The 26,673-nt window shown below is 40.5% G+C and overlaps 1 protein-coding gene across 6 annotated transcripts in view; it reads right to left on the bottom strand.

The window, feature by feature from the left end:
* Positions 1 to 2,115: 2,115 nt before the first annotated feature.
* Positions 2,116 to 26,673, bottom strand: part of Otopla (proton channel otopetrin-like a) — a 31,725-nt gene continuing 7,167 nt past the window's right edge. For 3 of the 6 annotated variants that reach the window (XM_077412825.1, XM_077412827.1, XM_077412826.1), the window contains 9 exons: positions 23,886 to 24,130; positions 23,385 to 23,524; positions 10,905 to 11,247; positions 9,429 to 9,537; positions 9,175 to 9,335; positions 8,935 to 9,091; positions 8,299 to 8,804; positions 7,881 to 8,208; positions 2,116 to 7,745 (listed from right to left, as the gene is read on the bottom strand). In XM_077412825.1, coding sequence (XP_077268951.1) covers positions 7,051 to 7,745; positions 7,881 to 8,208; positions 8,299 to 8,804; positions 8,935 to 9,091; positions 9,175 to 9,335; positions 9,429 to 9,537; positions 10,905 to 11,247; positions 23,385 to 23,524; positions 23,886 to 24,095 — 2,649 coding nt within the window. In that variant the 5' untranslated portion in view covers positions 24,096 to 24,130 and the 3' untranslated portion in view covers positions 2,116 to 7,050. Of the gene's footprint in view, positions 7,746 to 7,880; positions 8,209 to 8,298; positions 8,805 to 8,934; positions 9,092 to 9,174; positions 9,336 to 9,428; positions 9,538 to 10,904; positions 11,248 to 11,430; positions 13,954 to 16,826; positions 17,055 to 18,007; positions 18,451 to 23,384; positions 23,525 to 23,885; positions 24,131 to 25,397; positions 25,432 to 26,673 lie in introns of those variants that run through there. The other 3 variants (XM_077412824.1, XM_077412828.1, XM_077412829.1) reach the window with 3 other exon arrangements.

Here is a 26,673-nt window from a genome sequence, read left to right as displayed (position 1 = left end):
GACACGGACAGGCGATCTGAGACATGTTTTAGGAATCGCCTTTTAACGCGGCTGCCGTGCGCGGTCGCCACCCACGCCGACACGAATACGGATAGGCACAGGTAATACACCGTGTACGGAGGCATGACAATGGCCGTGTCGCACAATGAGAAGAAGACGAAGGGAAGCAGCGCATTGAAAGGCAAATGAGGCCCGGCGAAGCCTCACCGGGGCCAGTGCTCTTCTTCTTCTTCTTCTTCTTCTTCTTCTTCTTCTTCTTCTTCTCCTTTCCCGCTCTCTCGGTACGTCATCTCTTTTCTATTGCGCACCCACATCCGCTGTTGCCTTTTCAAGTAGCACCCCAAAACACACCTTACGCAAATTAATGTCGCATGTTAACCAGGCCCGCTCGAATGGCCGGCACGACGACGGAGCGCCTGAGGACAGTCGGGCTCGTCATCGTCGTCTTTAATAATGATTCATCGCCATACGGCGCGACTAATTGTTTACCGGTCGTTCACAATGCCAGGCCAGCCTGCCAACGAACACTTCTGGCGACGTCGATACGCGCCTACCATACATATTGATATATGCATTTGTGTATACCTTTCTTTCGGCCCGGCCGTTTTCCACCTCTCATTTGTAATTTCGCCCGCTCGAACGTCGCGCCTTCCGTCTTCCCGTTGCCGTTGCTCGCTCGCCGTTGCGTTATACTCTAGCCGCTCGAGCTGGTAGTCGAATATTTTGTTAATTATGGTTCCTGACTCACGTCCGGCTCATTTGGTTCCGCAATTCTTTACATAAGCCGAGTTTTATGTAATTACATTAACTCTTTTTCGAGCCATTCTTTTGTAGTTGTATAATGGTTTCCTGACATCTGGACGTATTCGCGGAAATGTATAACTTTGAATTTTCATTTTAATATATGTTAAAAAGAAATCTTCATTTGTGTGTGTGTGATAAATAAAAATGAATAAAAAAAGTAATTTTTCCGGACGTTTACCGGCAAAAGTCGCTATCATTTTATTGGCATTTATAGCAGGCATATTTTTAATGTACCTGGCGATAAATGTCGTCCTACAATAAATCGTGCCAGATTTCATTTGAATGATGTCCTTAACATACTTCGTACGCGCAGGTGACTTGAGCATGATACGATCCAAATTAATAATGCAACGATTAATAATTCAACCGACCTACAATCGGGTTGATTTATTCACATGGCGTACGTTAAATCTGAACACAAACCTTATGATTTGCGTGCGAGTTTAGATATCATCCTACTGTTACAAATAATAAATGCAATATGTGTTAATATATTAATGATAACTTGAACATTGAAACAAGCAGTGGGATTGCTCTACATTGTATTTTCGAGACTGAACCAACCACCATCTCGTGGTGAACATGATATTCAACTGCATTACAAGGCACACGTATATTTTCTGCTATCTTCGCAAATTATATTAATATGTTTTTATTATTAAAGTCATTGTATTGGGAATATCTCGAAGCTTAAATTTTATATGTAAGAATTACTTATAACGTACCCTAATAAATATTTGGAATAATATATCTACAGTAGATACATGAATCTGTTACGAGACCGTCATTATTGACTGTTGATTATCGCATTTTACGTGTGTATGAAAAATATATACTTTGTTTTATATAAATATAAAAATTGGAATATTTTTCTAGATTTGTAAACCATTCACGTAAAAGTTTGCGAAATATGTTTAGAAACTCTTTGCTATTACAAATTCTGCTAAACATTACATACAGTATTTATTTAATATTTGCGGATGTGAAAAAAACATTGAAATGTCTTAGAAGCCTGCAAAGATACGGATCATGCGAACAATATATGTAATAATTTAATCATCATTGGAAAATGTTTGCTTCTTGAAATGCGATTGTAATGGAGAAACTTGCATGAAGAAAGGGAACAAGGAACCCATACAGTGTACACATGTCCAAAAGCGGGACATAAGATGTCTTTTAGACATTTTTTAGACGTCTTACGAAAAAGATGGCTAAAAGACGCCTAAAAGACGTCTAAAAGACGTCTTATTTCTCGATTTTGGACATGGCGTTGTCTGGGGAAGCTTGGGATAAAAATAAAATAGACATGCATTACGTCTAGATAACTTTTATTAACCAATATAATCGTGTATCGTTACAAATGATGCGGCAACGATGTAACTCGGGTCACAATGAAACTGGTTTTAACGGTATACAATGGAAAATAGGAATCGATGAATGAGCGAATTTATGAATTTACAGACGTATTCGTCGCTACTCGACGTTCGAAGAACTGCTTACACACCACAACATGTAATTTATACTTTTACTGTATTTTATTTTTATTTTTTATTTCTTTGTGTTCCGTCTATCATTATCGCCTGTTCCGACGAAACGTTAACTTCTTCCGTTCTGTGCCTTCCATTGTCCTCGCTTCCTCTTCTTGATGTGTCTCTGGTAAATCCATGAATGATGCCACTTGTGCGCGCGTGTATGTTGTATGTGTGTGTGTGTGTTTTTGTGTTTGTGTGTATGTTCTGTTGCTTAAAACTGCGTGTATACGTGTACAAACTGTAATTATACTCGAAGACATCGAAAACTCACTACATTATGTTAAATAATAATGCGTCGCGGATTTGCTTCCGGCACGCGCATGCATATGCAAATTGTCCTCTCTTGTCCTTTTTTCGTCTGTTCCTGGCGGATTCGCGACTTGGTGAACTTATAGAAGTATATACGAAGTTGCTGCGAACATGCTATTGTCTCAATAAATATGCAACGTAATTGGAATACACTGTTACGAAAGAAAATCTGATTGCTTACACAATATCGGGTACCATACGTGCGATTTATTTGAACATATTTATAATGCTGTTATAGTTATATATGATAAATATGCGATTTATATGAAAATGAAAATTTATAGAATGGCGCGAATTTGCAATAAATTTGCAATGCCAATGATTCTGCGAACAAAAATTAAATTAACGCAATCGCGTACAATTCGTAATTAAATCGGGCGAATCTCAATTGCATTCATTTCGTTAGCCCTATCGCAAATCCGCGACTCACTAATTAGGCTTACGGCTACTATCGAGATATTGATGTACATATACAAGAGAATCGTGGTTTTTTTTCTCCTTACAACATGGGTAGAGTATACAAAGACGTTGTTTGCCGAAGAAAAACGTTTCAAGTATTCTTCCGTTCTTTTTCTCCTTTTGTCTGTTTTTCTCTCGTTCTCTCTCTCTCTCTCTCTCTCTCTCTCTCTCTCTCTCTCTTCTTTTTTCACTCTCCAATCACACATACGTATATTGGAACTACGCACTCGTTCACACTCTTTAAACGTGGAAGGGTCTGGAAACGTTTCAGTTTCATATATATCTTCTTTATAGCTTTTCTCTTTACGGGAAATTGATAAAGGATTATTGGTTCTCTTTCTGCATTTGTGCGCGGGTCTTTCCTCTTTCCCTTTCAGAATCTCTTCTGTCATTTGTTTCGGCTTTGTTGGTCCGGTGTGGCAGTGCCTTGTTAATTAATTTAATTCTCGCAATGAGATCTTTCGCTATGCTGTTGTGTCGTGATTTTGTCCCTTCTATGATGTGATCGTGCAAAGTGTCGACGAAACGAAGAGGTTCACAGATATTTGCAAAAAAATTAAAATTTTCACAAAGTTGTGACGATTTTCACAAACTCTGTTCTCACAATTGACAATTTAGCGTGATCTTAAACCAGCATATCAATTTAGTGTTAATTAGCATTGCATATTATTGCCCATCTGATTCACCTACACTTTTTTCTAATTAAATCTATAATGACTGAAGTATGAGACATGCATGAGTGTTTTGATTTATAAAAGTTCATACGCATTTTATAATCTTTGTACTGATATTATATATATATATTTTTTTTTTAAGTTAAAATGCATATTATGTACTTTTTGCCACATGTATAATTCTGGAAAAATTAGCTTATATACTTTGAGTAATTAATTAGAACAACAGCTGAAAAATTAAAAATTTGTTTAAGCTTAATCCTCAATCTATTGGCAATCTAATGACGTTCGTTTCACAGACACTCTGCTGAATAATTTGCTGACAAAGAGTGATTATTATTATTTACATTCGCACGCAACACTCCAACTACAGTTGCGCACATGAAAATTAATACAAGAGTCTTCATAATATATATATATATATATATATATATATATTTATATCAATATATATATTTATATTGTGTTTACTTTTTAATAATGTGTTGTTCTTGGATTATAATTATGTTTAATCGATCCTTAACGGTTGTTAAACAACTGCTTCAGTTGTTTGCGGTGCAATAACATTTTTTTTCATTTCGCGCACGAGCGCATTACTTATTATTTATATTATTTCTAATAATTAAAATATTTAGACTCGAAAGCTAAAGACGTCGACTGGTGTACAATTATGATTTCCGTCAGGATTTCGAGTGTGTCTTGTATATTATTGTTTTTCTCATCGCGTGAGAAAGTTTTACTTAATAAAATTTACGCGCGTTAAGTATAAATTTTATTAAATAAAATTTAATGTTGTGCTTTACTCTTAGGAGAAAGGGAGTATTTTCACAAGGATTGCGGAGGAATTCACAAAGTATAGTCTCTATACGATGAACGTTATCTTTTCTCAACGATCTACATATGATATCAATAGCGAAGTAAATGCGAGAAAGATCGATATCTCTTCGAGATAGGCTTAAACACTAATCAATAATGATGAGAATAATTACCTCTTATATTTCGTGAGTGGTGTGCGAGCTCCTTTATTCGCCTGTACCGATTATAAATCTCGTTCTTTCTTTTCTACCCCCGAAGTTCTCTTCCTTAACTCTTTCAGGGGCCCGAGAAAGTCAGCGTATTTTGTGCAAGATCTCCGAAAGAGAGAAACAGTATACTAGAGAGTGAAACTTAGGCACTGTAGTTCACAAATTAAAACCACATCGCACCAACATAGAAACGCACAAATGTCGTGGCACCTAAATACATTATACTGTGACTTATACATGAAGTACACAAGCTGCACCGTCGCCCCTCAAAGAATTAAGCCATTCACAATGGACATCTTTGACGTTCAAACATCGTACCGTCTGTGAGAATATTTAATTGAAAGGACAAACACGTACGAGATCGCTTTTCGACGAAAATAAGCCTTTTTGACGTAAGTCATCATTGACTTCCTTCGCGCCGCTCTTACGTTATACGTTTTAGTCACACAATCTGCATCATAGAACGTAACTTCCGCTTACATTCGCGAAAACTTTTCGAGTATATGCTCCATTCAGTACTCGCCGAGTTTTGAAACAAAATACTCTCTGTACACAATCGCTCGTGTTGGCCTCGTACACGGGTCTCCTTCCTCATTGACTTTTTCGTTCAATGTTGTTCTTTAAATGTGTGCCAACTGCTCGCGATGAAGATACGACGAAGGTTCGCGAATGTTGAAAAAATATTGATAAACAGTAAAATATTCGAAAAATTTCTAAAACAATTTTGTACTCTGTGGCACGCAACGAGAAACAATGAAAGAGATCTTACGGGTGCAAATGGATCCCTTTTGAAGGAATAAATCTCTCGCTGATTGCGCGCTCTTGAATGCGAGGAAGCACTCGCGTCTTGGGTGAAGTGTTTCGAGAACGAGAGGATCTTTCGCGAGGCCGAAACGTCGCTCTATTTTTGCTTTCGTTAAGCGAACAACGCCGCGAAATTACCCTGTTCTTCGTCGAGCCTCTTTTGAGATTTCGTCAGTTAGACTGCGAAGAATGCACAATCACGACCATTCACGATCATCGATTTTACAATCGCGCAATTATTTCGATAAAGTGTAGAAACAAAGCCGTTCGCTTCGACAGCCAGTTAATTGTTTGATACGACGAATTCTGATTACCGAATTAATTAACGTCTCATAAGATATACGTATATCGGAGAGCGTAAACCAAACACGATAAACTTAGAGGCTAATCTCGTCCGCTAAATATCGATTTATAAAAATATCAAGTATTTAGTTAAACATATACGTTAATGTATGAATAGAAGGAGATTCGCCGCCCAACGCCGACTCAAGTTTTTCACAAAAAGTATATCACAGCGATATATCCGACATATCCGACATAATGAATGAAATAATAGGAATTCCAGGAAATATCGAACAATCTAAATCCCCACGAGTGAACCGAATTGTCTACAATGCTCTTGATATAATGCACAATGGGGCGAGGGTACATATACGGTACATATAACGTCATACATATAAAAGTAGAAAATTTGGTGGCAGTATATAGAGATCGTGTAAGGTGAGAAAACGCGGTGAAGGAAAATGCGTATGCGCTAAACATTTTTGTTGTTTTGTGCTTCGTTTACGCCGAAGTTACGGCGAAAGCCTGTCTGATTAACAAGATTTGTCGATCGTCCAGGTTGTCATTGATCCGTCCTTCTCCCTGTTATCTCTACTGACCAATGTTGAGAACATAATAAAAAAAAAAAGGAAGAAATATAACGTACGTAAAACAAGGACACAAAGAAACAGTTTGCGACTCGGCACAATCATGTCTGGCTCCACTTTACGCGATAGCTCCTCTTCGAGGATGTCCAGATCGACCTCTTGAGCGTATCACTGAAGCGTCTCTTCAGATGTCGATAAAGGGTTTTCTCAACGAGATATATCTTCAACTTCCCAACTTGAATTCTTGGAACTGTCAACAATTATCAACGACTTGAATATCATCCGAAGATTTCTTCGTGCAACGAGCGTATCGGACACGCTGTATATGTTCGATTATTCCGGCTGATCCATCATTTTTCCAATTTTTTCCGTCCGTCGATCTTCTCAATTGATCTTTTCCGCTTTTTCTTTCTTTCCTCCTTTCTTGTCTCAATCTTCACCTTTTTTTTCGAGACCCGAAGTCGATGTACGTGATCGAGATCGTCGAGCATCCTGACCTGCTTGTGCTCGCACCTTCGTTATTCCAACCGACGACCACTTCGGACGATTGACTATGACGAGACTCCCCGCTCGTCTACTCCAGACGCGCCTTGTAGCTAGTCTTCCAGATCTCGGCCAGCGTCACGGCGCTGTGGAACCTGTGGAAGATGCACAGCGGCAGGGTGATCCTCTGCACAATGGCCCAAGCGAGGAATCCGTAGAAATCAAGCTGCACCGGATTGGCGATAACCTTCTGGGTTTCGAAAGTGTAGATCACCCACATGGTCACATTGCAGATCAGCAGGAAAGTGACTATCTGCCTGCCGGGCTTGCTGCGATCGTGCTCCGGCAGGTGAACTCGCCTGCGCGACACATCAGCGATGAAGAGCATCTGAAGGACGACTTGGGCGACCGAGAGCAATCCCGTCACCATCACCAGCAGATTCGGCTCGTGCGTGAAGGCTGCCAAGGAACCGGCGATCACGCTGAAGACGGCATAGACGAAGAGACCGAAAGCGGAGACGCGCAGGAGGATGTCATTAAGATCGCTCTGCTCCTCGGCCTTAAACTTGAGGCTCTGCACGCGGATGAAGCCGATGATTATGGCGATGATGGATAACGCCATTAAGACGCAGTGAGACACGTCAGCGAGATAAATCGCGAGCAATCCGAGCTCCGGATGATGGATCAGCACGAAGAACAGTATCAGGCATATCAGGGAACCAACCAGAAGAAGCAGACCGCAGAAGAGACCTTTGCTCGCTCCAACGCAATCGACTCTGGTGTGACCTAGTAATATCTTTTATGATAACTCGATTCTCAAATAAAGATTATGCATATTTATGAAACTATACAAAAATATTTGACCTGCATGGTATATTCAAAATTAAAATGATCACGATATGGAAAAAAAAAGAAAATTACCTGCATGAGCAAGAGCGACGGCTCTTCGTGATAGCATAGCCTCCAGACGACGTTCAAGATCAGCCTCTGCCAAATGGGGCCAACGCGGATGTCGGCCGATATGCTTCCACATGACGTAGATCACCGCCGCTCCGATCAAACTGTACTCTATTATGAATGGAAATAGATACGGCGCCGCGTCCTGCACGATGGTTCCCATGATATTGACGCGTCCGCACGAATTGGACACTGTGCCATCCTCCGTCAGAGCTTCCGCGTAGATACCCAAGTTCGGGCTCCAATACTCGCTGCTGTTCGTCAAGTTACTCACATCAAAGATCTGCGGTACCTAAAAGAGAGAGGAAGAAAACTTTTTATTCTAGCGTTTACCGTTTCAACGGCATTTATTCACAGTGACATAATAAGACATGATCCGTACTTGGTTATCCATGTCACTTTGCGGCGAGCTTACTAGCTCCATAATTTGCGACCAAAATGTGGTAGTGGACGGCGTGATAGTCGTGGTGGTGCTGGTGCTCGTTGTAGTCGGGATAGTAGTGATTCTCTCGGTGGTGGTGGTAGTGGTGGTGGTGCTGGTGGTGGATGGGGTGAACGTGGTCAGGATAGTGGACAGGGTTGTCGCTGTGGTGGTCGTCAGATTAGGCAACGCGAAGGTGGTGGTTGACGGCGTCGTCGTCGACGGGGTTGTCCAGGTGGTCGAGGTGGACGTTGGAGACGGCGAGGTGAACGCGTCCGCGATTGATCTGGCTGTCGTTGTCATCACGCGACCCAGAGCAGTGCCAACTGTCACAACCGTGCTGGTTGGCACGACGGTCGTCGACCTCGAAGAGGCCGTGAGAGGAGCCTCTCGTAATTGTGCCATGTCGCGCGGCTCGGTACCCAATATGGCCCCTGCGTTTCGCATCGAGTGCTGCTTGATGCTCTCTGCAAATGTCGGCACATCGATATATTGGCACGTCGGCAGCGTAATCGCCAGAGTACTTGAACTTGGCGTACCATCGCTTCGGCGGTTCGAACGATGGTACCGCGATTAATTCTAATATAGATCGCTTACCGAGAATCCCCGCCTCAACCTGGCCTAGTTTTTTGTGATACTGAGTGATCTCCTTGAGACTCTCCAGAACCAGCGTGCGTATCCATACGCAGAGATTCGTCGCGACCACGTGCATCAGACCGAAGCGAGCGATGACTTTAAAACGATGGATGTTCAACTGTGAAAAGAATATCGTAATTTGCATTTTTCTAATTCTCCCTCCTTCGGTTTGTCGTTCGTTTCGCAATTTCAAATACGTACTCGAGAATTCATGAAAATAAAGTACATCTGCATAAAGGTGAAGATCATCTGCAGCACCGGATTGATGCCTTGTAATATCTGATAGCAGGGTGATGTAAATGGCACTTCGAAGAACGCGCCGAATTCCAAACCGTTGTATACCATAGTACCCAGTCCAAACGCTAACAAATTATGTTTAATCAGTTTTTATTGATATTATGTGCATCAGTTAAAAACCATTTTTTTTAGTATTCCCGAAAAAATTGTGAACTTACCTATTGCACCAATTCTGAGGAAGAAGCTTCCATGGCTATGGTCATTTTGCGAAGTCTTTCGTTTTCGTAAAATTCGTGTAGCCACACCAGCTTCAACATCAGTCGCATCCTGCAAAGACGGTGCCTTTCACGATAATATAATCATGTACATATTCTCGTAGAAACATTACTTTAGAAATTCGGATTTTAATTAATTTTACATTGGAAAATAGTTTATACATAAAATAAATATACTATTAATAGAGAATTGCACGCATATATAATATGTCTTTAAAAAATTACTCAAATCTTTTTGTTGAAATTGCACGCAATAATAAAACGCAACTAGATTGTATTTTTGTTACAAGAAATTTAGGTAAAGACATTCGAAATGAAAAACAGCAATTAACGCATCAATTACGCGCACGTCGAGAATATCCGCGTAACATATTGTTAGATACTACGCGTTAACTATAATACATTTCACGGGTAATGTGCCATTGTCGTAACCGTGAAACTTGCTCAAAATTAGAAACTTGTTGCAATCATATTGTGAACCTTTCACATTACATAGATCCCTATAATTAATTTTACTGCTTTGTCCGTTAAATACGATTATATCACGAGATGAAGGCTAGTGTGAAATAAAAAAAGACTTTACAAGGTTGTAAAATGTCATTAAAAATAAATAGATAAATAAGTGCACACAAATCAAGTATTAAAGCATGCGCTCTTACTTCGAGCAAAGAGATTAGAACTTTAAAAATTTCAAAAAATTAAAAATTCTTTATTTATTTTCCATTTGAAGTAATAAAAATGGAACTGATATAAATTAATAAGTTATAAGTAAATTATTAAAAATTACAAAGTTTACGTCCTAACGACTCTAAACGCGTTTTTCTCAAAATATTATTTTTGAAAATGGTGACCACGAAACGTGGTTTATCCGATTAATTTGAAATTTTTAAGTAACATTTTAATAATATTTTGCATCAATTCACGAAGGTTTTTTCCTACTTTTAATTTTTTTCCTTAAGTTATAACAAAAAAAAACATTTTTCAAGAAAATGCAAATATTTAAATGTCTCTAGCTTCGCAAAAAATAAATTTTTTTTTAATTTCTTCCATGAACCAAAAATGATAAGTGTAAAGTTAAAAAATATCTACTATTTACTAAAGCTAAAATCTTGGGTATTATGCAGGCGCGCATGTGGATCATAATGATTATTTAAAACACTACTATTGTTAATTATTTCAATATTTTTGTTGTAATATTAAATCTTAATTTGATTATTAAAAATGTTTTTTCAGAAAAAAAAACACTTTTTAAATCTTATATAATGTTGAGAAGTGCTCTATTTTCTGTTCGCTACACTCCTATAACTTCTTAACAAAATATCGACCATTAATTAAAATTGTTAATTAGGTATGTTTATATTGTTTATATTAGATTAGAGATTTCTCGTTTCTCGTGAAAAGCTAATATTTTTAGATAACCTGAGTTTCCTTTTTGGTCTGTTTCGGCTGCTTCTGGTCCTTTTCCTTCTTATCCTTCTTCTTGTTCTTGTCCTTAGGTTCCTTAGCGGTCCAACCAGATTTGGGCGGTCTCGGTGGCGGTGGTGGCGTATCGCCTCCCCTCGCACAGCAAGCGCTCTCTTGAAGGAGGAAGCAGAAGACGTACAACAGGAACAGGATACTCATGCCGTAAAGGTATGTGAAGAATCCCTCGTAATAGTACAGCGGCAGTTTGTGCGTCACCACTTCGCTTATCACGTAGGCGATGCACACGACTATGAGCAGCTTCGAGTAGATGAAGCTCATGATGATGAAGAGCGACGTTCTGAAATAAGAAGCGACGTGAGCGTTGTCTTTCACAACGTAATAGTATCGAAATATGACACCCCCGACAGCGACAGATGATAGTCAATCTATGCAGTAGCAAGAATCAGTTACATCGACAGACAAAAGTTTCATCGGATTATTTCGTCGTATCGTATATGTCATGTTCGAATAATGGCCTCACCCTTTTTTCCGAACAATTTGCACTCTGCTACCCCGTCGTGGCGTGTCCTTCTTGCCGTTATTATCAACGAAGGGTACAACTTCGACTTCCATGATGATTTTTTACTCAAAATTCGGCACTGCGAGATGACTTTAAAAGTTTAAAATTTTATTTTCCGTTTTAAATGAACGCTTATACGTGTTCCTGCGCGTTTCAGCACGCGCAGAATCTTTTAGTGTTACACAGTCACTTTTAGATAAATTTCATTATTATTTAATGTCACTGCTTTTAACTAATTAATTGCTATTAATTTAATTTAATTTCATTTGGTATTAGTTATTTATTATTGCTAATTGATTATGTCACTTGCATCGTGTCCTACTTTGAATATATATAACGAACGTCGACTGTTGCGCTCGTTATTGTGATCGTGCAAGTCGATTCGCACGAACGTGCTATTTCTGCTTTCGCCTTTCAACCATAATGGCATTCGGGCTCATCGAATTTTCATTGTTTTCACCAAATATAACTACCGTGCCCTCGATATTCTATTTAACCTGCATAACACGCGTATTATAAGATTTTTTATTGATAACCAAAAAATTGTCTGTCAAACGATCAAACAGCCGAGCAATCAAATTATGACATTTATTTACTCCGTTGGCAATCAAAAATTTTAAAATTATGCATCGCAATCTGTCACTGATAAAAAAAAAACACTGACACATCAGCCCACACTTAGCAATGCACCGTTTACCGTTCGTCAACCGGAAGTAATATAATTAATAAATCGACATTTGTGGATCACACGCATGATCTGAACACTCGACGGTATTTTACAAATTAGTATAACGGTTTCGTTAATTTTGATCGCGCATCGCGTGATCTTGGTACGAGTGGCACGATTACGCGGAACGCGGAACGCGTCGAAGCGGTCGATCTTCAATAACAGTTGACCTGGTGCATTCGCTTTTAATCGACGAGCATGACTGACGCTCGAACATCTCGGACGTACTTATCCGCGCCCCTCATATCCTCGTTACGCTCTTTTTCTCACTCAAAGGTTAGGCGGCGCAATCGATGGTCTATATATATAATGCCGGTCGCAAACTCGGCGCGATCTCACCGGGAATCAATCGCGCGGGAAATGAGGCTTTTCCACGGGAAAACGGGGCCGCGCAGCGCGCACGCAGGAGGGGCCGCGCTGCGCCGCCCCGCTCTGCTCCGCTCAACGACGCCCGCGACGCCGCGCGACGACACGTATATTGTATGCGATGCGTCTACTACGTTGAGAGAAGGGCTTAACCGCCCTTTGTCACGGTGACATTTCATGGGTTGGGGTGCAGACTTTATATTGTGTCCCACACGAGCTTGTACACTCGCGTCAGGGATTTTTTTTCTCCCCGGATGCACGTGTTAGAGTAGAGGCGGTGATATTTTCCGTCTTACGAGAACGCGTGAATCGCAGTTTTTATTGAAAACAGGTTACCTATCGCTTTTACCTATCATAATTTATTACATAAAATAAGGTAACACGCGGAATCACGGAGGGAGGACATTCATCTGACCACCAGCTTCCTCGACCGGTTTAGAGATGATTTTATCCAATAAAAATATGACCGTTTTTTGCTTTATCTTTCCACTTTTTAATCGCGTATTTGTGTAATTGGGCTCCAAATCAAAGTTCTCTTAGAGATTCTACTATACAGAAAAATCAATTATTAAAGTTGGTCGGAGAATCAATAGAGAAATATGCATCCGGCGATTTTAGTGTATAATCTTGTATACGTCATTTATTTGTTACGTCAATGTTTTGCGCGCACATCTGTTTTATATAGGAGTAAGCGTGTTAATTACAGTGCGTAAATTCAGTTTCGCAATATTAATTAGCTGGAGGAGTCGTATAACTAACCCGCTCCTAATTGGATTGATCAGGCAGACTTCGCGGCTATTGTTCGTCACAATTAGGCTGGTAGGCAGGATACCTCAATTACAATGGATGAGTTTCTCGTCTTGGATACTGCTCGATATCTCATTCTATTTGCTTCATTGCTAACCACCATTATCAAGTCATCGAATCATGAAATATGCTATCTCCATAAATTCGAAAAAGTTTTACGTTTAAAATAATCATATCGTTTTAATATCGGAAGCAATACGAGAAAGATTACTTCGATTCTTTGATCTTGGGGACGATTAAGGACACAAGTTAGCAAACTAACTCTGCTCTCTCTAAAGCTAAGAATGGCAGAGCAAGAGATCGAAGAAAAGTGTCTCTCTTAATCTTTTTTGCTGTACGTGAAAGAGGTGGTGTTGCAATCATGCCTTTTTCCAGTTGCGAACAAGGAGTGAACGAGAAAATGGAAACAGCGCGCGGACGTGGAACGGTCCAGACTGGCTGGTCGATATCTCGAAGTACCTACTTTCGGCGTCGGTGCTCCTCCCTGTTTCCTCGCCCTCTTATGGGCTTAACCTCATCTCAATCCCTTTCACACACACACACACACGCACGCACGCACGCACGCACGCACGCACGCACGCACGCACGCACGCACGCACGCACGCACGCACGCACGCACGCACGCACGCACGCACGCACGCACGCACGCACGCACGCACGCACGCACGCACGCACGCACGCACGCACGCACGCACGCACGCACGCACGCACGCACGCACGCACGCACGCACGCACGCACGCACGCACGCACACACACACACACACACACACACAAGGCTCTATTCTTTCTCAAATCCTTTCAAGCGTTTCGCGGCACGCCATCCGGAGAATCAAACCATTCGCGTATTCGAATTGGGCGTATTAGAAATCGCGCACTCGTTTAAGTCAAGTCAATCATTACACCGCATATCGTGTGTGTAATGTTATAAAATTACGGGTTGAGAGTTACACAAAAGCGTTAGAAAAATTGTACGGAGAACCGGTATTTACATCTCCAATCGATAAATTCTTATCTCTGTCCCACAAAAGCTGCATCTCGTCAGACTCTCTATTTCCGGCCTATTTACTTTGCCTGTAACAACGAGAGAAGCCGTCTGTAGCCGTAATTTTATGATTGGCGGTAATCGGGTTTGCATCGATTCTCTTTGATTACGAGGGGGCCCTTTGACCGATAGACTTATTTCCGCACTGAGACATCGATAGAACTTTTAGCGGTTATAAATCATCAAATAAATTTCTCAGCTTTCGCGAATCAATCATATTTTAAATTCTATTTATACCCGTATATACACAAACCGTTCAATAACACTCTCACATATTATATCGCGAATTTCGTAAAACCACTGTTGTGTGGCACGACACAATTTCGCAAAACTATTACAAATCACTTGGTATATAAATCGCGCGCTCGTATTTCACAACACTGCACGAATGGAAATTTCAATTTCCGTGTTAATTAAATTTAGGATGAATTGCAGCCCGCGAGAGATTTGTGGCGGCACTGTTTTGCGGCGAGCGCAACGCATTGACTGCCGGTGGCATCGGCTTGAGGACGCGTTAATGCAATTGCGACTGCGGCTGTGTAATCCGAGATTCACCTATTGCTTCGTCGCGAAATGCATATATGGCTACCACTTGTCGTCAAATCAATATTAGTCAATTGAAAAGTAGCGCGCGAACTGTCCGATTTATCGGCGGCTCTATATAGTTTTTGTGTCAACATGCCTGTGAACACCTTTAACATACCAGTCCATACGCATACATACAGACGCAGCATAGACACATACTTTCCTTTCTTAGTAGTCGTTTGTAGAAAAAAGCGATATACGAGAAAACGCAGTGCAAGAAAATAAAAAGTGTAATGTTGTTTTAGATAAAACGCAATTTAAGTAATTGCAATTCTGTAATTTATAGAAATTATTTCGTAAAAGTAGAAATTGGATTTTTTCTGTTTTTTTTAACTGCATATTTTAATCAATACTTCTCGGAAATAATTAATTATTAATTGTCATTTATTGCGTAAATGTACATATCTATTATGCACGCCGTACACATATGTGATACGAGCGACACATATCCAGCCGCATAGGGTTAACGAACTATGTCGTAAATAGAAGTGCAAACCAAACTAGACTATCTCGTTTCCATTTCGGGCCCTCTGTTGCTATCTCTGTTTCTCGCAGGCCGGATGTTCCTTGACTAGTACGAAGGTAACATGACCAACGCTTTTTATCGTTCTGTGGCGATAATGTTTCTTAATTAAAATTCTAAAATAAGACGATTAATCCAAATAAATTTAATGAAAATTGCCTGAAGGACCGAAAACTAGAATTAACGGAAATTTTGTTTTCAATGCAATTGCCTTGAAAGATTATTTCAAATTGCATTAAGTCGTATGTTGTAACATGTAAAATTTTATTGCGTGTATTTAATACCATATTATTCTGCGTAGATGATCAATCGTAGCATATTTTTATGGTATTCGTACCTTTCATTTCACTGTCTATTATATTATTCGCGTAGCTTTGCGTTCGTTTTGTGGTTATTCGACAGCCCGCTGTCTTTCACTCTTCGGAGACCGATGTTTTCGAGTAGACGGATATATCGATGCATCTCTATATTCGTGAAGTTATGAAGCATTTGCGCTGTCATACGCAACACGAGTAGCCGGAAATTAATATTTCGCGAAATAGCTTGTTCTCGAGAGAATTATCGAAATTATATTAATGCGTTTATTAGAAACAATAGGAAAAATTTCTTTGCAAACGTTACTAGTAATAATATATCTGTGCAACGACAAAAAAGTCACATATGTTTATTAATCAGTAATTATATAATCTTACGATACAAGTGTTGGCATGCCATTGTAAGGCACGAAACAAAATTTGAATTTACGTTACTTTTGAATAAATAAACCTTTATTATGCTTCGGTTGATTAAAATCAGCGTTGCGCCGTATACCGTAAGTCACGCCAGGCTGCAAGTTTATAAATTCACAAGCACGTAATAAACATGTCGTTAAATAATTATGCTCCATTAACATCTATCCCGCAACCGGACTAAATGACTTTTATACTTGACCTAGATTTCCATTCTTGTGTGATTGAAAAACATCCGGAGTTCTAATGCCTCAGCGAAATTGTTAGGGTCAAAATTAGCGAGCTGTAATGGATGGAAAGAATAGCTGCACGTCCCATTCTTTCTCAGACAATTTTACTCAAAAAGGAGGAATGTTACGTTACTTAATATATCAGTATGTGTAGATTTTTTTGCGGTAGAAGCGCTTCGCAATAATATCCTCTTCTTCGCGTAAGATTGTCCCGAAGGAAGCGGGTTGTGCAAAAAAAATTTGTTTCATCTGTACATATTAGCGCTACGTTCGCGACTTTGAAACAGATGAGACAATTCTTAAATAAAAATCTTTTTATTTGTTTGTTTTCTACAGCGTGCGCCTTACTTTTTCGCCGGGGTAGATCGCACGTTCTTCAGCTCCATTTCTTTGTTCGCGGCGTTGTTCTTCTCGGCGTTGTCCTGTGCATTCGGCGGCGAGTTTTGCGGGTTGAGGGGCCTGGTGACCGGAAGTGTCGCCGTGTTGTCGCCCCCGGCGGCCGCCTCTACCTCTACGGTAGCGACCTTACAGTCGCCACCGCCCACCATCGTGGATTTCGTCTTGTCTCACGAGCTCCTGACGATCGTCAAAAGATACTCAAACGATCTCGTAACAAATCGATCTAGTACCCCCGCGAGCTCAAGTGCCCCCTACGTGGTGGTCGTGTTTCGGAAGCGCTGGTACCTGGTGCGGCCATTTTGGCGCACGCCTCGGTATTAATCGAGTTCAATCAAACGGTCGTATTAACTAATTGACTATCGCAAATTATCTTGACGATATTAAATAATTTAGGTCCACTAAATCTCGTAACCGCTTATTCCTCTTTCCCGCCGAAAGCGCCTGCGCTTTGGTTCTTCGTATCGGTTAACGCTCTTTCTGCTGAAGTGCAAAAATGGAGCACACCCTTTCTCGTGATACTGCGTAATATGATCGGTAATATATTACGTGTCATATATGTGTACGTAAAATATAACACAAGATATAGTATATATTTTATGTTACATATATGTATATAATATATTTAATTTGTATATTCTATAATCATCTACGACAATAAATCTTCGAGTAATATTGTTCGATTCTCTTCACTCCGCGAAAGCGGGAAAGAGGACTCTGTATAGCGCTCCAGTTTGCGAATCGTCGGCAGAATCGAACTGCAGAGGAACAGGAAGCTGAGGCTACAAATGAATCAAGAAGAATACGCAAGCGGTACCAAGAGGTAGATGAATGGCGGAGAAGGAGAGGGAGAGAGAGAGAGAGAGAAAGAGTAAAAACAAGAGAAAGAGAGAAAGAGCGAGATAGATAGATAGATAGAAAGAGAGAGAAAGAAGCGGAGGTCCCTAAGACCTAATACGTAGGTCTCTGATCTCGCGTACTCGGTCGAACGAGCTAATGGAATATTCCGTGCACACACGAGCGCGGCTGAATCTCCCAGGGTTCTAGTGCACTGTACGCTCCGCTGACCGACAACGACCACCACTTTGAGCGTCGCGACGCACCCGCGACGACAGATGACGGGAAAGACTCACCTGCCAGAGGCGGTTGGCTGAAGGCCCTCGCGGTGACTGCGCCCCGGCTTTGGCGGAAAAGGGTGTGAAGCGTAGACGCGGAGAAGGGACGGAGGGCGGATTGGGATCCCCGGAGAGAGAAAGAGGGAGACAGGGGATAGACGGATCGGACGGATGCGGCAACGGCGGCGCCGAGACGGAGGGTGGACCCGTTTCAAGGGAGACAACGGAGCCCGGGGTTCCTCTCCTCGCGCGCGCCGAGCCGAGAGCGAGACGAGCAGGAGGCAAGAGAGACGAGGGCTAATTCGAGTGGTCGCCGAGGAGCGAACGGGACCGCGCTGCAATCAGTCGGGCTGTGTTATCGGAGCGCCACGAGAATGGGGGTAGAATCACGATCGCCGCCCCCAGCATCCCGGAGACTGAGGCTGGCCGGGAGGTCTCTTCCCGGGCAACGGCAGCTTCTCGCACAAGCGCAATGCGAACGCGAGAGCTTTTGGTCTATATAGAGCCGCGGGGGTGCTCTTTTCTCTCTCTCTCTCTCTCTCTTTCTCTCCCTCTCCCTCCCCTCCTCTCTCTTTCTCTCGCTTTTCTTTCTTTTTCCCTCTATCTCTCTAACTCTCTCTCTGGCTCTCCTCCGCTTCCCTCCTCGGGGGAGATGATGTCCCCCATCCTCTTCGTGTCAGCTTATATACGTTCTCCGACGCCCTACGTTCTCCGCCTCGGCAGAGTCCCGCGTCTTTACGTCTTTGTGGATTTTTCCTTCCCCGTCTTCGACCACTTTTTGAAATCCCTTTATACAGACGTAAACGCGTCTTGGACGCGGGAAATCGCGATGAAAAATTTACGGATGTTTAACGGTGCATCATCCCATTTCCGCAAAGAGGAAAAAAAGGGCTTTCTCATATGGAGGGGGCAAATTTGCCGAGAGAGTTCACACTTCTCATTCTAGTATATTTTCCCGCAGAACGTCGGCGATATAATTGCGTTACTACGCTTTTGCTATTAGCTAATTTTCACGTATAAAATGAACCACTTCCATTTCTCTGATTACTCTTGTGGATTAACTTCATTTGCATAGGTAAGCTTTTCTGGCATCAAAGCTTATTGAGCATTTCCGTGATTTCTGTCGACAGGAGCAGGAGCGGGGAGTAGTTCTCTTTGTCCCGGGGAATTCGCTGCTGCTGTCGCGCTACGAATTTCCTCGCCGTCCCTTTTCCAATTCATCTTCATCGACGAGTCCATCATTCGAGGGATGCGAGAAGCCTCGATGGCGTATCATTATTTGCGTGAAATAAACGTCAAATTTTTGACGCGCTTTAATTTAAACGCATCTGAAATTATCCGTAGAATTTTCCATTGATTTTGACAGAAGTATTATTTATCATATTTTAATAAAAGCGCATTCGCAAAGTCCATTCACAAATAAAAAGAATAAGCCAGACATCAGCTAATGAAATTAGAATATTTCTAAAAGACACGATTCTATATAAAGTGCAATGTGCTAGATGACGAGACTTCTCTTTTATTCAGATGATGCAAGAATGTGTTACGTGAAGACGTCAGAGTCTATAATCTGTGTCAAGTACAGTGTTTTCTGCTAAAGCGTATTCATTTGAAAGAGAAGCTGTTATCCGCTGCTAGAGAATTTCGCCCCAGGTGAAAGACGAAATTTTTGCAAAGTCGAAGAGATTTCAAGCGCGCATTCGATTCAGCCACTGCCACTGCTCTTCCACGGAAAGATGTCGAGGGGCGGGGGCGGTGGGTGGGTGGCCGGCGCGAGATAGTTCAACGCGGGGCCGAGGGTAGCGGCTGCAGGGGGGCGGTGACGAGGGGGGGGGGACAAAATGCTCCGTGGTTCTGCGACCCACTGACCCGCTCGATAACGCTTCCACCGGGGTCACTGACCTTCCTCACGCGCGCGAAATTCGCGTTGGTACGACCCTCTCGGCTCGCTGCCGCGTCTCTCGGCTCGAGTCAAAGATCATCCTGTCGCGCGAGGAGTTTCCCGATCGCGCGCGCGTGTCTCGGTGCATGCCGCAGCAGTAACGGTTGTTGTAACCGATCGATCGGTGTATACGATGACGGTGAACGGAAGTGCGCAAGCCAACGAAGACGGAGCGCTGACCGATTGTCAATGCCGGAATGCCGGGAATTGCTTTCCGATTGGCCGATTCGGCGCTCCGAGGATTTGGGCGGAATTTATTGCGCGGCCCCCGTGTATATACACGTCGGGAACGAGAAGCCGCGATGATTGGAAAAAGCGTTTTGCTTGGTGAAGAACGAAATCGCCGGCTTTTGACGATGGCAGCCACATACGAATGTACGGCCGAGAGTATTGCAACAAATTTCGTAGGTGTTGTAGACGCGCAGCGTATGTATCTTGCTTGCGACAGCATCTTAAGACAGTAACGATTCGATCGGATTACTGATCTTTATCGATGATCCAAGATCAAGATTCGAAGCGTGTTGCGAGTTATTCTTGAGTTATGCCGATGACAGAGAACGAAACGTAGGTTCTTACGTCTATCGTAATCGTATATAGACGTAAAGCAAGGTAGAGAAAACCGTAGGGGAGACCGAGGCACCATGAGCCACAAAAATTCAAACTCTGTGAAAAGTACTTTTAAATATAAGATTTTTTGTCTCATTTTTTTAAATAATTAAAGCACTATGTATATTTCAAAATTTATTTAGCGTATTTGGCAAATACGCTATTATTGATTAGTTTTTGAGAAAAAAATTAAAACACATTTTTTGAGAAATGACCCAAGGTGCCCCATACCCGGAGCACCATGGGTCTGTCACTGGAGCACTATGAGTTACACACAAAAACTATACTTTGTCCAACGAGAGATTACGATTGATCAAACATAAATAACGACAGGGCACAGAGCCGCAACAAGGTGTTCGCGTTAAATATTATTTTTATTTTTAATATAGTGTTGGACAATATCTATTCACCATACCTATTCATCCATATCTATTCACCAACCAAAACATTCTGGATTACCCTAAACAGTCAATGACCCAGTCGGTACCCCGTGGCTCATGGTGACCCGGTCTCCACCAATACGTAACTACGTAAATCGTGAAAAGAGATCGTGTGATGGATGCGTGTAATTACGTATACGGTTTTCTCTGCCTTAATTTTACGTCTATTACGATAGACGTAAGTTTCGCTCTCTGCCATCAGCCTTACTGCGAATTGACAGGAGTCGATTTAAAAGCGTATCGCGATATTCCGCAATATTCAGTAGCAAAAACGTCTAAATATTATTTAGTAACTAAATAATAAAGTTTGGCCTCAGTATAGGTAAGAACTGTGGTTTTTGGCTATGGTCCATACTCTCAATCCCGGGCTCCACAATGTCGCAACTTTTTCAGATTCTCAACCTGTATTGAGGAAGTAGAGACCGATGACCATGAAGCGCGATAATTTATATTAATGAATCAATAAATATTCCATTTAATTTATCGCGGTTTAAATTCATACAAATGTAACAAGACCTGCAGTTTTCTCATTCCGCTTTTAAATATAAGACTAATCGTAAAAGTGTTTCAGCTTTTAACACATATATACGTCTTCGTCTCTTTCATATTTATTTTATTTTCGCCTACCTATACTCTTACTTCGACCTGTTACTTTTATTTTACGCATACGCGTTAATATAAAAGTGGCGACAAAGTATAAAAAAATTAAGCGGGGAATTAAGGAATCGCGTGGTAACCCGCTTTGTGCAATTGAATCAGGCGCAACAGCTCGTTTGTAACATTTTTCTGCGTGCTATAATATCGCGTTTCAAGGATTGCGACAGGCGAGACACTCACGCACAACAGTATTGATTTCGAGACCCGGTGTGGCAGTGCTGCCACGATTCCGCGTCTCCAGAACTAAACTCTGAATGAGATATCGCAAAAATGATGATGACCAAAATTTATCTTGAAATGGAAAACAATTTCGTTCTCGCACACAACGGAAATAGTTATTTGTGCAACAAGTCCCGCATGACGGGTGCGGGACCCTTGAATTTTCATCTTTACGCACGACTTGCACACCCTATTTTATGTTGCAAGTGCGTGGAAAGTGGTCCATCACGCACGCGTAGCGTGCGCAATAGGGCACTTTTCATGCACGTGTTACATAAAGAACCTTCCTCTACGAAATTCTTAACTGTCCCTTCAAGTTCCATCTACAATCAGTTTTTAACAATTCAGCTCATATACTCCAAGAAAAATGCGAAATACTTGCAAGTCTTTTTTATATCATATAAAACTGAATAACGTAACTCATTTTCTCTCATCTTCATAATTTCGTGTTTACAATCCACGAATTTACGGTGAATTTTATTTTGTATATCTTATCCCGTATTATTTAATTTTTTATCTGTCGGATGAATGGTTGTTGATCAATTTTATCGTTAACGTATATATCGCTACTTGAAAAAGCTCTCAAAATGATATTGCTCTTTAAAAGCGCGTATTAATGCACCATTAAGCTGACTGGCCGTAAATTGCTGCGTCAATTATTTGCATATTACGACACATTCAAATGATCTCTATTGCAAAATCGTTTAACGTAATGCGAACTTATCGCACCTCGTAAATGCAATCGCAAGAGATCGCGTTCATTCGGGTAATTAAGTAACTTACGGCCCCTGCAAAATATGTGAAATTAATGTTTGAAATATCCACGTAGAAATATTTATATCCCGCGTTTTATATGTTAGCTGCTTTGTTTCACACTTCGATTTTATCAGATTTTCTTTTCAAGATAATTATTAAGCAATTAATAACACCTCTCTAATTATGTAGCGGATCGATACCCGTTGGCTAAGTATATAAGATTGAAATACGCAAATAAATCGGCTCTATTATAAGCCACTTGGTTGCTAAAACACCAAGCGAATGGGCTTGGTGTCTGCAAGTATCGGAGATCGTAAAACGTGTAACCGCCTTGAAGTAAATATCTCGAAGGCTATTTTAAATCACTCGAAGGCTTCCAGAGACTCTTTAATGATAGGCAATGCACTTGAGGCACGATATCGGGGTTCCACGTGGTGTGATGATTTTCGGGTAAGACGAATGATCCGGATGTTTATGTTTGTTTCAAAGATGTTTGTTTGATAAAGTGCAGAAGGGATCTTATTGTACGTATACGTTAAATATCGTTGAAAGAAAATTATATAATCATAATAATATATCCTCTCAATTCTATTATAATATACCTTCTCATATATGTATTGTTCGCCAATTATACTATCGTCAACTAATTAAAAAGAAAGGAATTAAACATGTTTAGTGAAAATCTTAAATATCATTTCGCAGAATGGAGACATTAACATATATCTTATAATCAAGGGCCTTACGAACTTGTATTCGTCAAAATGTATATACTTACTTCGCATTCTTTGGCAGCATGCCAGTAGGACCGGAATACGTGGGAGTGAGGCAGAGGGGTGGGTTATTTGAATTCTGTGGAACTAGAGGCTGCCTCGCATGCGCCGGCGAGGTGTGCGAGCCATAGCCATCGGAGTTCAGCTGAAATCACCATAACAAGAATAAATTTAAACATTTCCAATAAAACTTTCGTCGGAATTATTACGTACTTTGACATTATGTTGAATGCAATTATACTTTATGCATTACAATCTAATTTTATTTTATTACGTTCAAAAAAAAAAAAAAAATTGCCAGATGTTCTTTTTCATCGTAGATTCTTAAGTCGATTCGGTCTTTACCAATGTCTTTACGTCCCGATAGTTTTGTTAAGAAAAGACTGTTTCTACGTATTGACCAAAGAAGCTCGATCTGGTTAAACAGATTATGCGGATTATATTATAGACATTCTATATTGGTATGCACATATAATCTATTATGGCACTAATGTTTAATTGCTCACCTTGACAACGGTGCCAATCAAAGAATCAGGCGGCATTTCCGGGGGTTCGGGTATCACACCTGGATTCATATGCGCCGGATAATCGTTGTGCAGATTAGCCTCCTTAACAGGAGTACCACCGTCGAGTCGTTCCATGTCCATGCTATCAGTTGGTGTCGGCTGAGAGAGCAAACGCTCTTTCATCTCATGTAGGTATGGACACCGTTGCATCTCTTCAGGCTCTTCCTTTTTGTCTCTCTGACGATCTGATGAAGAATAAAACTAAAGTCAGAAACAACACGCACGAGAAAACTATTTATCAAATACTTAGAACGCATTTGAATATTCGACACGCGATGGCAAAAGCTTGCTCATGTTTTATGAAAGTCGATTAAGTTTTTGTAACACGTGGCACTTGTCTCGTTACGAAAAATCGATAATCGTATATTTATATAAGGGTCGTTCAAATAAAACATAGATTCGAGTTGCTGCGTCATGAATAGTAGACGTTACTGGGAATGGGACCTGCCTAAACGTTAAGGGTGCCTACATATATAATATTATCAGCAACATCTCTCGTCGTGGTATGTATATTTATCTGTATACATATTCTTACGCTGTCTTAAATTGCATATTACTCAAATATTTAGTTTATGTTTCATTTGAATATTACCGTTATATCACTCCTGCGAGTCTTAGAGAAAATATATTAAAATTCCATGTCTTTTATACCTGACTATATATAAGTCTTGATTAAACTTTATAAAAAGCATGTTATTAACTGTAAGAAATTTAAGTAAACGTGATTTAATAAAAACACGCACGGTGTATAACAAACACAGTGTAAGAATAACAGCTTCATTTATACGAGTAGGAATGAAATCCTTTTCGCTGGATTTCGTCGGACGTTTGTTTGATTTTACTGAGGCGTACGTGCGATCCTTTGAATCTTTAGCCTTCAACGATCGTAAGAAATAAAACTTTCGCAATTTGCTCCGATTTACGAATGCTTTGAAAAGTAAAAGAGGATTGGAGTGCCGAGAATTACGACTTTTAATTCTCGAAACAAATGGTAATCTCTTTTAAGGTGTTTAAATTTACATTGAACTTATTCTAAAACATGGTACGAGCATCATTTTATAAAAGCTCAAGTGTGTTATCATTATTTTTGTTTACACATGCTTAATTGCTTCATCGTAGAGACTTTGATGTAACAAAATCTACAGGATAGCAATATAATCGAATGAAACATGAAACGCTTGTGGTATATGTTCCACCGATGATCGTTGTAGGTCAGACATGTAAGCTTTTTAAAAGCAACGAATGACATTTATCCTTTAATCAAGAAATGTATCATATTTATTTCTGTAATGTTATTATCGAGCCTTGTGACATTCTTCCCTCATTAATTTAATTATAAACCCCACATTTGCAAACGTAAAATACGAAATTATTTAAATTTACGCGCCAAAGATTTCAAATCTGTATATTATCTCATTGATTTATTTCACCGAGCCGTTTCACTAAACTTACTTAATGCCACGGTACCCATGGTAAACACTTTAATACGTGTGTTTAATACTCTAACGATAAAATAAAAAGATTCTCGAGGGAAAAACTCGTTTTTGCGCGAGAAACAGATTGCGAGCTGAGCAAAAGCCAAGCACGATAGTGCAAACGCGATCGGATTGGTACTGTCTCAGAAGGAAGCTCCATCGCCGCTTAACTCGCTTCTTGGCTCTCTCTCCATAGTAGAGATCGCCAAACATGGAGCTGCGATTGGCGCGCTAGCGTCAGTTCGCCTGGTCACGTGCATACATCTTTCCACGTGGATGCTCTCCGAAGAACTCAACGAGCGAGATAGAAAACGAACGGGTATATATCTCGAAGAGATATGTTTGAAGAGATGTGCCACCTCTAAAGGTAAGTATACGCATTCACTGGGAAACGGTTCGCGAACTTTGCTGACGAGCTGTTCGCAAACACTACTCGTTCACGAACAATGCGTAACAAAAAGTTTGCGATCAGCTTTCGAACATCTGCGAAAACTGAACACGCTATCTGCACCAGTGTTCACTTTGGGCTTGTCGCTTTCCTTTTGATCTTATCGCTCCTGAAGCGAACTTGTAACGAATTGCTCGCAAACAGCAACCGAATTAAAATATTAAAAATAACCGACTATACAAGCTGTTCACGAACAAGTGTCCACATCAGAAATAAAGTAATTTGCGATCTGTTCGCAAACTGTTCTCCAACTTCGGTGAAGGCACACCTTGACATAACTGTAGATTGTTTTTTAAAGTTCCACAGAAATGACTGATTTGCACAGTTATTTGGATTTAGCAAATCTATGGTCCTGAACTCAACACACTGATGACACTCACATATATTTATACGTCATGTACATTCATATACATACGTTTCTGTGAACGATAGTGCAATAAAGAAAAAGTAGACATAAGATACTCAATTTAAAAACAAGTTATTTGTAAAGAACAAGAAATTAAAGTAAGTTATATATATATATTATATACATATATATATATATAAGAATTAAATATAATAAAAAGAATGAAAATAAGAACAAGATTGAAATATATGTTTAATGCAGATAGAGCAGAAAGTTAAACTCATTTTTATTTATATTCTTTAATTAAAAAGACAAACAAAATTATTATTAAAATAGAAAAAAAAATTATTGACAAACTCTGTCTAAAGTAGATCGGTTAAATTGTTTATCCACATTTGTTGAAACATTATAAGGAAACCCGTCACCTTGTTGCGGTACAGCACTGGAAGGGCGGTGGGG

The sequence above is a fragment of the Temnothorax americanus genome, unplaced genomic scaffold, assembly GCF_048541705.1.
Source record: "Temnothorax americanus isolate GAGA-0224 unplaced genomic scaffold, ASM4854170v1 Scaffold31, whole genome shotgun sequence".
NCBI classification, from domain to species: Eukaryota; Metazoa; Arthropoda; class Insecta; order Hymenoptera; family Formicidae; genus Temnothorax; species Temnothorax americanus.
Note: the sequence above shows the minus strand (reverse complement) of the source record. Positions and strands in the feature narration are given on the sequence as shown.